Source organism: Vicugna pacos, chromosome 2, assembly GCF_048564905.1.
Source record: "Vicugna pacos chromosome 2, VicPac4, whole genome shotgun sequence".
Taxonomy (NCBI): domain Eukaryota; kingdom Metazoa; phylum Chordata; class Mammalia; order Artiodactyla; family Camelidae; genus Vicugna; species Vicugna pacos.
In genome coordinates, this window is record NC_132988.1 from 18,659,033 (window position 1) to 18,673,295 (window position 14,263).

The following is a 14,263-nucleotide window of genomic DNA, read 5'->3' on the forward strand; positions in this document are numbered from 1 at the left end:
TAATAAAAACACGTTTTAAAACAAACTTTACAAAGCAGAAATAATTATAATAAATTTGAATCAGACCTAGTCTAAACTGTTTATTATGCTATTCAACTTATATTTGTCCTATCCCATACTGGCTGCAGTAGGGGAACAGAAAACACAACAGAATCTTTAAACCAGGAACTTTCAATTTAGCTAGAGAGACAAAGAATAGGTAAGAAGCAATACCAAAAAAGACTACTTAGAAAATATGTCCTACACAAAACTCACCACCCATGTTTTTATGATGGAATGAACATTTTCATAAAAAATGACTCACTTAATTTGCAATGATGTATTTAACTTGTCAAATATATCTAATTCATTCTTTTCTTTCTCTTCCTAAATTCTAATTCAGGTTGTCATTGTATTTCTTTCAATATTGCAATAGGCTTTTGACAAATCTCATTTTCTTCAGGTCCCCAGATGTGGCTCTCAGTTCCAAATGAAATGAATAACATCCTTAGACTTTCAAGAACTTCATGACCAAAAACTTTAGCTACTACAGATATTCCTCGACTCATGATGAGGTTGCATCTTGGTAAACCCATCCTAATTTGAAATATCACATGCCATAAATGGATTTAGTATGTCTAACCTACCAAACATCATAGCTTGGTCCAGTCTACCTCAAACATGCTCAAAGCACTTTTATTAGCCTACAGTTGGGCAAAATCAACTAACATAAAGCCTATTTGACAATAAAGTGTTGATCATCTCATGTAATGTATTGAGTATTAGCAAAGTGAAGAACAGAATGGTTACGTGTACCCTCATGATCACATGGCTGACTCAGAGCTGTGGCTTCCTGCTGCTGCCCAGCATTACTAAATATCATATTGCATATTGCTAGATCAGGAAGATGGCAAAATTCAAAATTAGAAGTATAGTTTCTACCAAATGTGTATTGCTTCCAACACTGCAAAGTCAAAAAAATCGTTAAGTTGAGGGGGACATCGATACATCTCTAACTTGATTTATATATAGGGTACACTGAAAAATGGATCTTTCACTGTTTCTTGAACAATCTACTTTTCTATCTCTGCGTGTCTAAGGGCTGGTCTATCATCTAAATGGTCTCCTGCCTAAAATCCTCACCTATTGAAATCCTACGAAACACTTAAAGGGCCATCTCAACTTGTACTCCCTTCTTCATATGCAAATAAACTTTCTTCTTCCCCCATTCTTGAACACTCTGAACTTGGACGTCTATTATTTGTCCATTAAATGTCTTGAAGACAGACTAATAAATTTTAGTACCTCTATGATCTTTAGTCTTGTACTATGTGGCAAACTATTTATTATTAATAAAGTTGTTGAATGACAAAATGAAGAATTTGGACTATAGTTAATTGGCAATGGGGGAAATGACAGGTTCTTAAAAGCACTTTCCAGCAGAACTTTCTATGATTATGGAAATGTGCTATCTTGATATTGTCGCATAAGGTAACAAGAAGCTACCTGGAATGTGCAGCACTTAAAATGTGACTACTTTGACTGAAGAAACGAATTTTTAATTTCAATTAAATATAAATAGCAACATATGGCTAGAGGCTTCAGCACAGTTCTAGGATAGGAGAATGACAAGAAAAAAACATCATTTCAGAAAGATTAATCCGACAAGAAGAAACAGACTTTTTATTTAAGGAAGCTATCACACTAATCCAGGTCTTAGGTGGTAAAGGAAAAAATGAAAAAAAAAAAAAAAGGTAAAAGGGAGTTTAATACGAAAAGAAAATATTAAGAGGAAATGTTTTCTACTACATGGTGGTAAACATCAATAAAAATGGCAAGTCACTCAAGTGAGCCAATATTCATCCCACCTTGTGTCTTTGTTGATAATATTCCATCATTTGGAATAATTCTCTGCTTTTTTTACCATTAAAATCTTCAAGGCCCAGTGTAAGGCACCATAGCATTATCTAGAGGATTTTAATGTGCTTTCAAAAGAAGAAAAAAGTAAGTCAAACCCCCACCTATCCCTACCTTCAAATGCAGCTTATGTCCAAGCCCAAAATGTAAAAAGATTTAGGTGAGGTGAGCCACTCTATTTTCTGAAGGTAGGAAGAAACAGTAATCTCCAGCATAATGAGAAATCTATGTTGTGAAATTTTACACCTAATTTTGGGTTATCTATTGGTTTCTAATCTTACTGAAGATGTTCTTGGAGGTCAAATTCTAGAAAACTTCTTGCATTATTGGTCCTCTCTCTAACCCATCCTCTATTTTTTGTTGTTTATCCAAGTATATGGTCTTCAAAATCTTTTTACAGCATTAAAGACTGAATGTGTGCCTTGACCTATCACAGAATTTCAGCATGCAGATATACTTCCTTTAACTTTTTATCATAAGTCTATCTCTACAGAGATTATTCTGACCCTATACCTATAAAAATAAGACCCAGAATATCTGAGAAAATGTCTAACTCAATCATTTCCTTCACTTTGTTACTCTAACTTGTTTTGGCATGTTATCCCTTTTACAATTATGGTTGCTGCCAACTCATAATATAGGATTGTAATGATCTAGTTGAATACTTACATATTTAGATACATGTCACTTCACTGTAAATCCTTTCAATTCTCATTTTTATTACGGTTAGAACATTATTTGGTATTAAAAAATTATGTGTGAAAGTAGATAATACCTATGACCATCATTTCAGTAAAATAAAGGAATATAAAAATGTTTTTATAAAAAGAGGCCAGAGCTGAAAAATACTGAGCTGACTGCTTGCATATTCTCTTATTTACAAGATAGTGAAGTCCCTGAATACCAGGACCACATTTTTACTCTTACATTCCCCACATAGTCTATCATAACGCCCTGGCCTATGTATGAAATGAAAATTATGGCTACTTATTTGACCTAAGATTGTTTCTTTATCACTGATACTCTGTTTCATTTCAAACTATGTACGTGGATCATTTGCTCCTTGAATCTAAGGAATCGAGTTTTTCAATTCTGAAAAATTCTCAGCTATCATCTTTTCACGGTTTTATTTTTCAAATGCTTAAGACATATGTAAATAGTCTTTTCATTCTTTCTCCATCTCACTCCACTCTCCATGTCTCTGAAACTCCCTTCTGTATCTCAGTCTCATTCTCTTTCTGCTGTATCCTGGTAACTTGCTCAGATCAACTCTTCCAGTTTCTCATGCTCTTTTCTGTTGTCCCTAACCTGTCTATCTATCCAGTGAGTTCTCAATGGCATGACTATACTTTTAGTTTACAAATCTGTTTGGTTTTTTTCCAAACATTGACCTACTGCTTTTTTGTAGTATCACAATCTTAAAGAGTTTCAAATCTTTTATGTTTTTAATTATTTTAATATAGTCTCTTTGAGAATGTCACCTGACGTTCTTGAAGGTCTAATCCTGCTGTCTATTGTGTCTACTGACTCATTGTAGAGTTGCCTCCTGTCATTTATAACCCTGGGTTTAAAGTTCATGAGGAAAATGTAAAAATCCGGTGTGACCAGGGTTGAGGGCATATCCCTCTGAAGTGGTTTTTTGTTTGCTTTGGCCAGGTACCACAGAACTAAAGGTTCAGTGTCCTCTTTATGTTACTTTAGCATGGAGGATTCTTGATTACATAATTTCATGTAACTACACGAATTTACATAAATTTCAATTCTACATCCATGTGACCTGCTGGTCCATAAACAAATCTAAAGGGGAGCCATCCCTCTATTCCTAAAGAGCTCAGTGAGTGACAGCTATGCACTTCCTTGACATCATGTGTTTGCTCTTTTGCTGAGAAAGCAGTCCTTTGAGAGTCCTGGTATTTCATGTGATAATCCAATACAAGGCCTTGCTTCTTGTCCACAAGTGGTTGTTAAAGCACAACACCTATCAGAGACGAGCAACATTCTCTAGGAAAGCCATCCTTGTCTTTCCCCTTTAATTTATAGTTCTTTCTTTGGTTTTTGATCCCTAGGGATTTCTACTGCTCTCCTGTAAGATCAGCTATGTATTAAATCAGTCAGTAAGAGAGGAACAGAAAATGCCATACAGAAAAAAACCCTGGGCTGTGGTCATAGCTTTGCCATATGGTAAATATGAAACCTACAACAAATAACTAGCTTTTCTGACCTTAGACTTCTTCATCTGTAAAATGGAATCCAATCTAAAGATTCTAACTTACTAGATTACTGAGGCTCAAATGAGATGATAGATTTAAAAGCTCTGCAAACTACAAAAGCACTCTATAAATACAGTATGTCGTGATTACTTGTCAGAACTCTCTTGTGCTTGGTAAGATCTGGAACAACTGGAACTACTCTGGTGATCCTTATAATATTCTAAATTTTCTATGTGTTTGAATGACATGTCCATTTAACAATCTGGTAAAAGCTAAGGATCTGCTGCTTTCCAGAAATCCACACATAAATGTCAAAGTTTGCACATCATTTCAGAATATTCTTAGGTTCCCTCAAAACGGGCATAGAAGTAAGTGAATCTTGCATCAAGAATCTTTGTTCCAGATAGAGCAAAGTAAGCAAGTGATAGCTTCAAATAACCAAGACAGAAAGCATGCACATCTACATGACATTGATGGTCCTAGTGTTCGACCTTTAGAAATCTGTAAAACTCCCCAAATAAAACAACAAAGGCATATATTAAGTCTGTACTTACCTATCTGGATTTATTAAAGATCGTATTGTAATAGCAGCCTTTAAACGCTGCTTGACATCTAGGTAACTAGAAGGTTCATCAAACATGAAACTATGAAAAAAAGAAAACATAATAACTTACAAGACAAATATGATACAACTCTACCTTGCATGTTATTTTAAAGCACTGAAATGTAGTTTGATTTCACAGTAGAAACAAAACCCCCTTACAATAAGCCCACTCCAAAAAGGGAAAAATTCCTATCTTCTGTTCAGAAGTAGAAGGAAGAAAAGAAATTATGAAAAGCAGGACTACATATCAAGTCTGGGGAGAGACTCCCAGACTGGGCTAACTTACAAACTGCTACCTCCTCATGAAAAATACTGATATATTCTGAAGTAATCCAAAGTGCTCTTCTTTTAATTGGATAAAGTCAGTTGCATTAAACCAGAGTTTCTGCAAAGGAGGGCACTGAACAGAATTCCTGAATACTTTGCGGAAAAGGGCTAGCCTGCCTTGGATGCCAGAGTAGAAATGTGGGAAAAGACCGGAGCAATAAATTCCTGTGAGAAAAGACACAGTAGAAGGTAGGAAGGAAACTCGCCTTTTCTACTTCCTTCTTCTCTCTCACGTGGCATGCCACCCTGATTCAGGATAACCTAAAAGACCTCATGTTCCACTTGAGCTATTTAAAAACCTCGATGGCCTGTTGGGAGAGCTTTCATCTTAAAAAAATATCCTTCTTATGTATAAGGAGAGTTTAATAAACAACTGACTTTACATTAAAGAGCTCTGGAATCCATAAGTTGTCAAGTAATTATCTAAATAAATGAGATCCCCCCTGGGGGAAGAGCAGGAAAATGGGCATGGATGCATAACTGCTTCACCACCTTACCTCAAGGCTAGAACCTTAGACACTCTTTCTATTCATTTCTCTCAAAACCACTGCTTTATTAGCAGCATTATAAATAAAAACTCTAAAATAAGGATAAGACATACAAAAAGTATAAAGTAACCTACATATCAGCTTTCTGTATGCAGACAACAGCACAAGCAAATCTCTGCAACTCTCCTCCTGAAAGATCTTCAACATTGCGCTCTTTTAGATGGGTTAAATCTACAAACGACAGAGAAGTACTGTATTCAATGTTACTTTTATTTTACCTCTTTAGGGCAAAACATATACTGCACGTCATTCTGTGTTTGACTATTTCAGTTAAAAATTGTGTAACATAAAAAGTAAATATGACAAATACTAGAGATTTTTCATTTACTTCAGTAATCCATATAAAATATCAATGTTTATAATTTAAGTCCAGGATCTATTAAAACATATATCCAAAATTAACACTCACCAAGCTGCTGACATACAACTGCTTGTGTCTTTGTCTCATCTTTTCGGTCCAAAATAGACCCCACTGTTCCCTACCATAACATATTAGAAATAGTTACTATTATTTTCCTTCAATATTAAAATGAGTTACAAAGTAAAACAAGTTTACTTTGATACATTTTTTATACTTCTACCAGTATTTGTAATACATAAATTTTTCCTAAAAAGCAACTGACCTTTGCAGCCTTGGGAATCTGGTCTACATACTGAGGTTTGATAATGGCTTTCAGGTCATCTTCTAGAATCTTTGTAAAGTAATTTTGCAATTCAGATCCACGGAAGTAAGTCAAAATTTCTTGCCAATCAGGCGGATCCTAGAAATATATGTATAATTATCTGAATTTAATAATACAATTGCAAAGAGAATGAATGTTACACAAAATGGAATATATATCCAAATAGAATACTTCTGGTTTCTTAACTTGATATCAGAGGTGGATTTAATTTCAAGTCAAGGAACACCAACCTATAATAGTTTATGAAAGTTCAAAATTATCAATTAAGTAGCATTCACAGATTTTAACTAAAAAGGAGTTTCATTTATATCTAGTTTCTCAGCATTAATTCCACGAATAATCTTTAAAATAAGAACACTGAAAAAATAAAACCAAACATATGCTCTCCCACAGCCTCACAAAATTGACCTAAGATATTAATTTTTATAAGGTGGTAATACATACATCATATTTTCCAAGGTTTGGCTTTTGCTTTCCTGCTAAAATTTTTAAAGCAGTTGACTTTCCAATACCATTAGTTCCAACTAATCCCAAAACTTCACCTGGACGAGGGATAGGCAACCTGTCGTAAGTGTATAAAAATAATAAAACAACTCAGACTTAAGAAGAAACAACTACACAATACCAGAACGATGTGTTTTAACGCATTTGCATTCCACACCCATCCATTAGTAAGCCAAGAAATACAACAGATGTTATCGGCTATCAGGGGGGAAAAAAAAAACCAACAGCCAAGATTAACTTAAACTGTTAATTGTTAGAAGTGCATCCATGACCAATATTACCCCAAAATTTACTTGTTCAATTTTCATTCACAGTCTATCCTAAAGTAACAATTTCTCTTTACATATAAAGCTCAATTTTAATGTATAACAAAATGCTTTGGTACAAAATTAAATAGCAGGTGCAACCTCACATTGTCTTTATTTATTTTTTTGCCTGCCATTTACTTACAAGGAGAGAAGTGCCACATCAACCAGAAATACTCCACTTCATTCTCCCTGCTGCAGTAGGCCCCTTAAAGCTGGCAGGTTGAGAAATATCTTTTCATTAGTTGAATCTAGACTCCCAGATTCAAAATATTAGTGTTTGGCAGATTAAATATTTCAAAGAACTCTTGTGATTTAACATTATGTGTTCACACTCAGAGTAATATTCTCTGTAGATCATGAAATTAATAGTTAAATAAAATTAAAGACAAATTCCCTTAAAAGTTATTTGGGGGACAAGGATATTATTAACGGTGATTCTCACCCCCCAGTTGTATATTAGAATCACCTGGGAACCTTTTCCACTAACCAAGGTCCAAACTGTATAACCAGACATACGATGTAATTAATCGCACTGAAACCTGGGCATTAGTAGTTTTAAAAAGATCCCCAGGTAATTTTAATGTTAGCTAGAATGAACCACTGACATACACAATATGATTCTGCATAATGTTATAATATTGTAATTTTCTTTAGTGGATTTAAAAGTTAATAAATACCACTTTTTCCCATTTCTCTGAAAATCACAAATGTAATTTACTCTTAACTGAAGTAAAGAATGCTGACTTGGAAATATACCTGTGAAGCTTGAAGGCATTGGCACAATATCGATGTGTTGTTTCTTTCTCCAAGTTGCTTGGTAAATTGACAATTGATAAGGCGCCAAAGGGGCATTTCTGTTATTTAAAGTAAAGAATTAATTTTGTGTTAATTTTTAGAAATATACACATGACTAAAATGAACAGATTAAGAAATTTTTATAAGTAATCTTCCAAACGTGGGAGTTTCACAAAGATGTATTGTTTCATTTTCCTTTCCTTTTCATTTCATTTCCTTTACTTAAAAAAATAAAAGTTGAGTTCCTTGAAGGCAAGAATCATATCTAATAATTTTGTATTCTCTTTAGTGACTAGAATAATTGTAGACATTTAATGTGTTTAATACTTACTGAAAAACCTTACAGAACTGGAGGGTGAGGGTGTGTGTGTGCGTGTGTTTGTGTGTGTGTGTACGTGTGTGTCTTATACGAGAAGATTAAGAACAAGATAAAATATGGTTGTTGAGCATACGATTCCATAATTAGTCAACGAGATGCCTTTCCTCTATTTCCTTCTTGCTGTATTTGTATGCTTCCTTTTCTACCTTGTGAAGTCCTTTGAGGTCATGGATTGTGCCTTTTTTGGTCTATTTATGTCCCAACAACAGCTGGCATTAACACTTGCATACATTAAGGACTAATGTCTTTCCGTTGTGATTTTTAACCATCCCACATGAAAAAGATGCATTATATTCCAACTGAGTAAATTCACATTAAAAAAAACTTTTTCATGGAAAAACTTATTCAAATAATAGCTGACTAACAATCAGATAAATGTCCAAGGAACAAAAATGGCAAGTGGAAGGTCATTTAAGAGTGGTAATGTGGCTAGAAAAATTTCTCAGAAGTACAGGTAACTACACAGGTACAACCAAAGGACAACATCAGATTAGAGATCTGTTTGCCAGAACTGTTCAGTGAGCTCAGGGGACCAATTCAAAAGTCTCTGTATATCAAGATTTCAGTGAATTCCCATTTTCTGAGTTACAAGAAGATAGAGAATTAAAAAACAAAAACAAAACTCTTGTTTTCTAACAAAATAATCACCACCCTCTGCTAGAAACTATTAATTCTTTACTCATGGTATTTTTCTGCCAACAGAGTTTACCTCCATTTACAGAATTATCTATTATTCCATCAATGTACATAAAATGCATATAGGCTGCAAGTTATTTAAACTTCTCTAAATCTACAAAGGAAAAAATATCCACATTGCTCATCTTTGGAATCTCCTTTTTCTATAGCAGTAAAGAAAAAAATAAAGTAGAAGATAATACACAAAATAAGATTTCCTGCATCCAAAACATTGGCAGGCTTTTAACAGAAGATAAGCAAATATTTGCTCAGAGAAACGTTTCTTGCTTATATTTTCAAAACAAGAAAAATGCTTTCAACTACCAAGCTTATGGATACTTAACTGAGGACTCAGAAACCAATGTAAAATACCCATGAGCCTTATTAGGAAAAAAATAACAGGTGGTATCCATATTCTGATAAAGGTCCTTTCTAAAATATTACCTGCAAATAACAGTAACTAACTTAAGAACTTTGTACACTGGCTCCCAAATATCTTTTACGAATTAAAGTTGGAAATTCATCATTCTTGAGTTAAAAGCCCTCATATGCTGTTCAATACAACAAAAACCAATTAAGGTATTTTGAAAAATTACACTACTAGGATAAATTCAACAATAGAAGAATGTATAATATAGCAAAAAGCAGCACTTAAGGATGAGGTTAAATTAAATTTTTTTTGTTGTGTCTATTTTTATTTAAAAGTGTGAACTGAAAATTAAATACAGACTTGAAAAAAAGTATATGTAAAATGACTCGTATTTTTTATATTTATATTTCCGAAAAGTTCTGGTAAAGGTTTGGAGAATGCTCTTCACATAAAAGGGTGAAAAAAGAGAAAAATGGCTTTACAAAGTTGCAAACTACAAGGATAACTTTTAAATAAGGTGGTTTAACTAACTGAAAAAAACAACACTATTAGATTATCGATATAAGAATAACATTTTCCTAAATTTATATCCTTTATTCAATGCTTTATATCTTGCTTCTTTACAAATAGTTATAATATACTCAGAATTTTTAGATTCAGAATTTTTAGATTTCATTTTAAGGTTACAGATTTGATCCAATAAATAAAATATCACTTACCTTAATACAAATACCACAACCAATACAAAGAGTTTCAGAAATCCACGCTATTTTGCTCTGACAGGTCACCTCTATGCATAATTTGCCTGGCAAAGGAAAAGACAGAACTAAGTCATTTTTCCTCACATTCTAATTTCCTGAACATTGCTATTTCAGCAATTCTGGTTCCAAATTTCCATACAAAAGCAAATTTTCAAAAACAAAGGATACACTAAGAAATACATTTGAGATAATGTCTTAAATTAGTGCTTTGTGGGGATAGATTTCTGAACTTATTACCTATATGAATACTCCTGTCAGGCAAGAGGAAGATGACTCTAACATGCTTATTTTGTTTGATTTACTATGATAAACTATGCCTTGAAAAATGGTAACATATACCAGAGAAGGGAATGAAATATGTTAGTCAGATCAGGGAACTCCCAAAAGGTATGTAGACATCTAATATGTAGACAAAATTAAACATAGCATTAAAGATGTTATTAATGGAATTTCTGAATACCATGGTAGACTCTAACAAATGGCATCTGAAGTTTCTTTTAAGATTCAGTAAGCTTATACCTCACTAGTACATTTAAAGTAACTATTATTTTAGCATAGCCCTTAAAGACTACCAACAATTCATCAATTCTGAATTGTTGTAAGTTTATTTAATCTTTAAACTATAGCAAAACCTCATGAATAGTCTTATTAAGCTTTTAAAAAATGAGAATACTATCAAATAACAAACATCTTGGCAGTCCTTTCCATGACTTTAAGTAACTAGAGAATGTTGTAGAATAGTAAGGACCTTAGTAATTTGAACTCTAGTTTGATTCCGTATTCAGTGAACTTAAACAAGATTATTTAATCACAAAATAATAAAAGAAATTTAGAACATCTGGTCTTACCTTTACCATCTAAAAAACTAACAAGGAAAAAAGTGTATGCTAAAGCCTAAAGAACTACGAAGCCTTTTAAAACCTTTTCTTATCTTTAAGTGATCCACAGAATAGACAGCTTACCCATTCGAACCACAGGGCAACTCTTTTTGCACTCCTGCCGACATTTCTTAGGTTTACATTTGTCATGGTTCACAATAGCAATTCTCGTTAATTTATCCGCCATAGCTCTAAGGAAGTAAGAATATCCAGCTCCCCTATTAAAATAAAATTGACAAAAAATTATGGCATAGTCAGTGCAATTAGTTGAAAGAAATAAGTCAGAGGCATAAAAGTTAGACAGGGGGACATAAATGTTCACTATATTCAGATATTATTACCTGGAACAAGTGAGAAAAGAAAAGCTAGTAAATGCAATAAAATAATTTAGTAAGGTTGGGAAAACAAAACTTTATATACCATCAATCAGGAGATTCATTTAAAGGAAAAAACACCATTTTCAGGAGTCACAAAAAAGACCTAGGAATCAACTTAAGATATATACATGTGAGGAAACTTTCAAAATACCACTGAAAGACATAAAAGACTTGAACAAGTAGAATGACAATGACACGCTGTCTGAGTTTTTACAGTACAGAACTGTCGATTATCAGAGATTTCAACCTTCCCTAAATTTTTAAGTTTAATCCAATCTCAAGGGAAAAAACTCAACAAGACAAATTAAACCTAAAGCTCTTATGCAGAAAGAAAAGTAGCACTAGCTAGGAAAACAGAAAGAGAGCAAGTGGGATGGGGGAACTTATACCTGACATATGGAAAAAAATGATTATAAGGTATCAGAAATTAATGCTGGTACCCGAGTAAGAATATAGATCAATAAACAGAACAGAAAGACTTGATATGAAAACATACATATGATAAAGATGTTTACTTCCTCCTTCAAGCTAAGTATCACTTCATGTCTTAACCATCTGAGCTAATGACACTATTGATGGAAATGGCAAACCATTATTAAGGTTTTAACCATCATGTTGGTCAACTGGAAGAAGTAAAAACTTCTTTCCCTGCGAATTTATAATACTGCCAAGATGAATTTTACACTAACAGCATTGAAATGAGAATGAGACCAAGAACTAAATGCACAGACTGCCCGCTTTTATAGCTTTCATAAGTCTTCATATTTCACAGTGCCATCAATTATGTAGCTGAGGTCAATATTAACTTAAAAATCTCTTATGATATTGGGCTTAGGGATAGACATTAATATTCTTAGAAGGTGATTAAAGTAATTCCAAAAAGTGCGTTAATACTTCAGTTTATCCTAACATGTAATGAAAGAAACTGAAGCTAAAAGACTACTGATTGACAAAGACATTCTATTGGCTTTTTCTATCAACTGTGATCCTCTACCCAGACATTTTTTGACAGATTGCTTTCTCTTGTAGACCTCACTAGTACCCCTCAATATCACTAAGCTTGGAAGGGGGTAAAAGATCTTGCTGCTCAGTGCTGCTTCCAGACTATTTCTCTCCCTCCTCACTAGAAACAGCCTAAAAATATAGAACTGCTTCGTTTTACTCTCCTTAGCTCTTTCCACTATATGACATAATAAAGATTTCATATATATATACATCTATGGTATATATACACACTTATTGTGTAGTGTATGTATTTATATATTCTCTCTCCATGCACAGACTATATTTTCCCCTCTCCAAACAGAATGTACTCCAACATGAGGGCAGGAATTTTTGTCTGTTCATCCTAGTGGCTGGACCAGTGACTACCACATAGTAGGAGCTCAAATATTTCTGTTAAATAAAATAAGAAAATGAATTCAGATATGGTAAATAATTTTCCTACAGGCTACAATAACTTCAGAAATACTGCAAGTTACCAATATATTATAGTGACAGTTATCCACTAAAGTATATACCAGAAAAAAAAAATCATCCAAAAGGAGACTAAATTTTATGTAATAAACAGAGTTATGCTAACTGATAGGTTCACTTTACCCCTTTAAAATCTTCAGCAAATGGTTCAGGCCGTCTAAAGATTAGAAAAAGAAACTAAATTAACCTTTGAATTCCTAAAAAAGCTATCATTCTGGAAGTGACAACTCCCTAGAAACCAAAGATTCTTTAGTTAGCTATTAAAATAAAACTGGACATCATACATATTCATTGTGGCTCAACACGAACTAAGCATAATGAATTCCCCTGTAGGGGCTAAATCTTCACTGATTTATCATTATATTAAAGTTTATTTCTGTCAAACTACTACAATGCTTCATCTAGTATTTCAAACCATTCAAAAAACCAAATGACTGTAAGAGACGATACCAGAGATGGTTAATAAGTTGATTTACATGAAAAAGTAGATTATAATGCTTTTAAGAAAAATGAATACAGATCCTTTACAGACTGTTAATTAACTGTGTAAACACTATTAATTAAATTTCTATGTTAGTTTCAAGAACTGGGAAGAGGGAATCCCCACTTTCTCTTTCAATGAGAAAGAAACAGCACAGGAAGGCTTGGAAGGGAAGACTATAGGAACAGACCCCTTAGAACAAAGAGGGATTTGAAAATAAGCCAAATCTGAAAACAAATTCAGAAAATGACCTTCACTGTCATCCTTCCAGCTGGGAGGGAAAAAGGAAGTGAGACATACATGGAAAGCCTTTGCAGTCTAAGACCAAAATTATAATAACACCCTGTGAAAGCATTTAAAAGACTGCTGTATTTCTGTCCTGTATTTATGCTTTGTTTTTGTTTGTTTGTTTGTTTTTGTTTTTTAGATTCCACATATGAGCGATCTCATATGGTATTTTTCTTTCTCTTTCTGGCTTACTTCACTTAGAATGACTTCACTTAGAAATGGACTCATGGACAGAGAATACAGACTTGTGGTTACGGGGGGGGGGGGCGGGGTAGAGGGTGGGAAGGGATAGACTGGGATTTCAAAATTGTAGAACAGATAAACAAGATTACACTGTATAGCACAGGGAAATATACACAAAATGTTATGATAAATCACAGAGAAAAAAATGTGACAATGAGTGTGTATATGTCCATGTATGACTGAAAAATTGTACTGAACACTGGAATTTGACACAACACTGTAAAATGATTATGAATCAATAAAAATGTAAAAAAAAAATAAAAGACTGCTGTAAATGAATGATGCTTGATATGTAAATATTCTAACTTATGCTATTGCAAATTATTAATCTTATGAAACTCAAGTTGGGAGTGGTGCACAGCTACGGTTTCAGAGTATTAAATGGAAGACAATTAGAAGGAATACTAAATTAACATTGCCTTCTCCTTCTCCCACACCAGCAATTATATTAAGTGTTCTT

General features: G+C 33.5%; 1 protein-coding gene across 1 annotated transcript in view; it reads right to left on the reverse strand.

The window, feature by feature from the left end:
- Positions 1-14,263, reverse strand: part of ABCE1 (ATP binding cassette subfamily E member 1) — a 28,814-nt gene that overhangs the window by 13,267 nt on the left and 1,284 nt on the right. The window contains exons 2-9 of the mRNA XM_006209921.4: positions 11,023-11,156; positions 10,019-10,104; positions 7,837-7,934; positions 6,713-6,830; positions 6,209-6,346; positions 5,995-6,064; positions 5,660-5,756; positions 4,661-4,750 (exon numbers count right to left, since the gene is read on the reverse strand). Coding sequence (XP_006209983.2) covers positions 4,661-4,750; positions 5,660-5,756; positions 5,995-6,064; positions 6,209-6,346; positions 6,713-6,830; positions 7,837-7,934; positions 10,019-10,104; positions 11,023-11,125 — 800 coding nt within the window. The 5' untranslated portion in view covers positions 11,126-11,156. The remainder of the gene's footprint in view (positions 1-4,660; positions 4,751-5,659; positions 5,757-5,994; positions 6,065-6,208; positions 6,347-6,712; positions 6,831-7,836; positions 7,935-10,018; positions 10,105-11,022; positions 11,157-14,263) is intronic.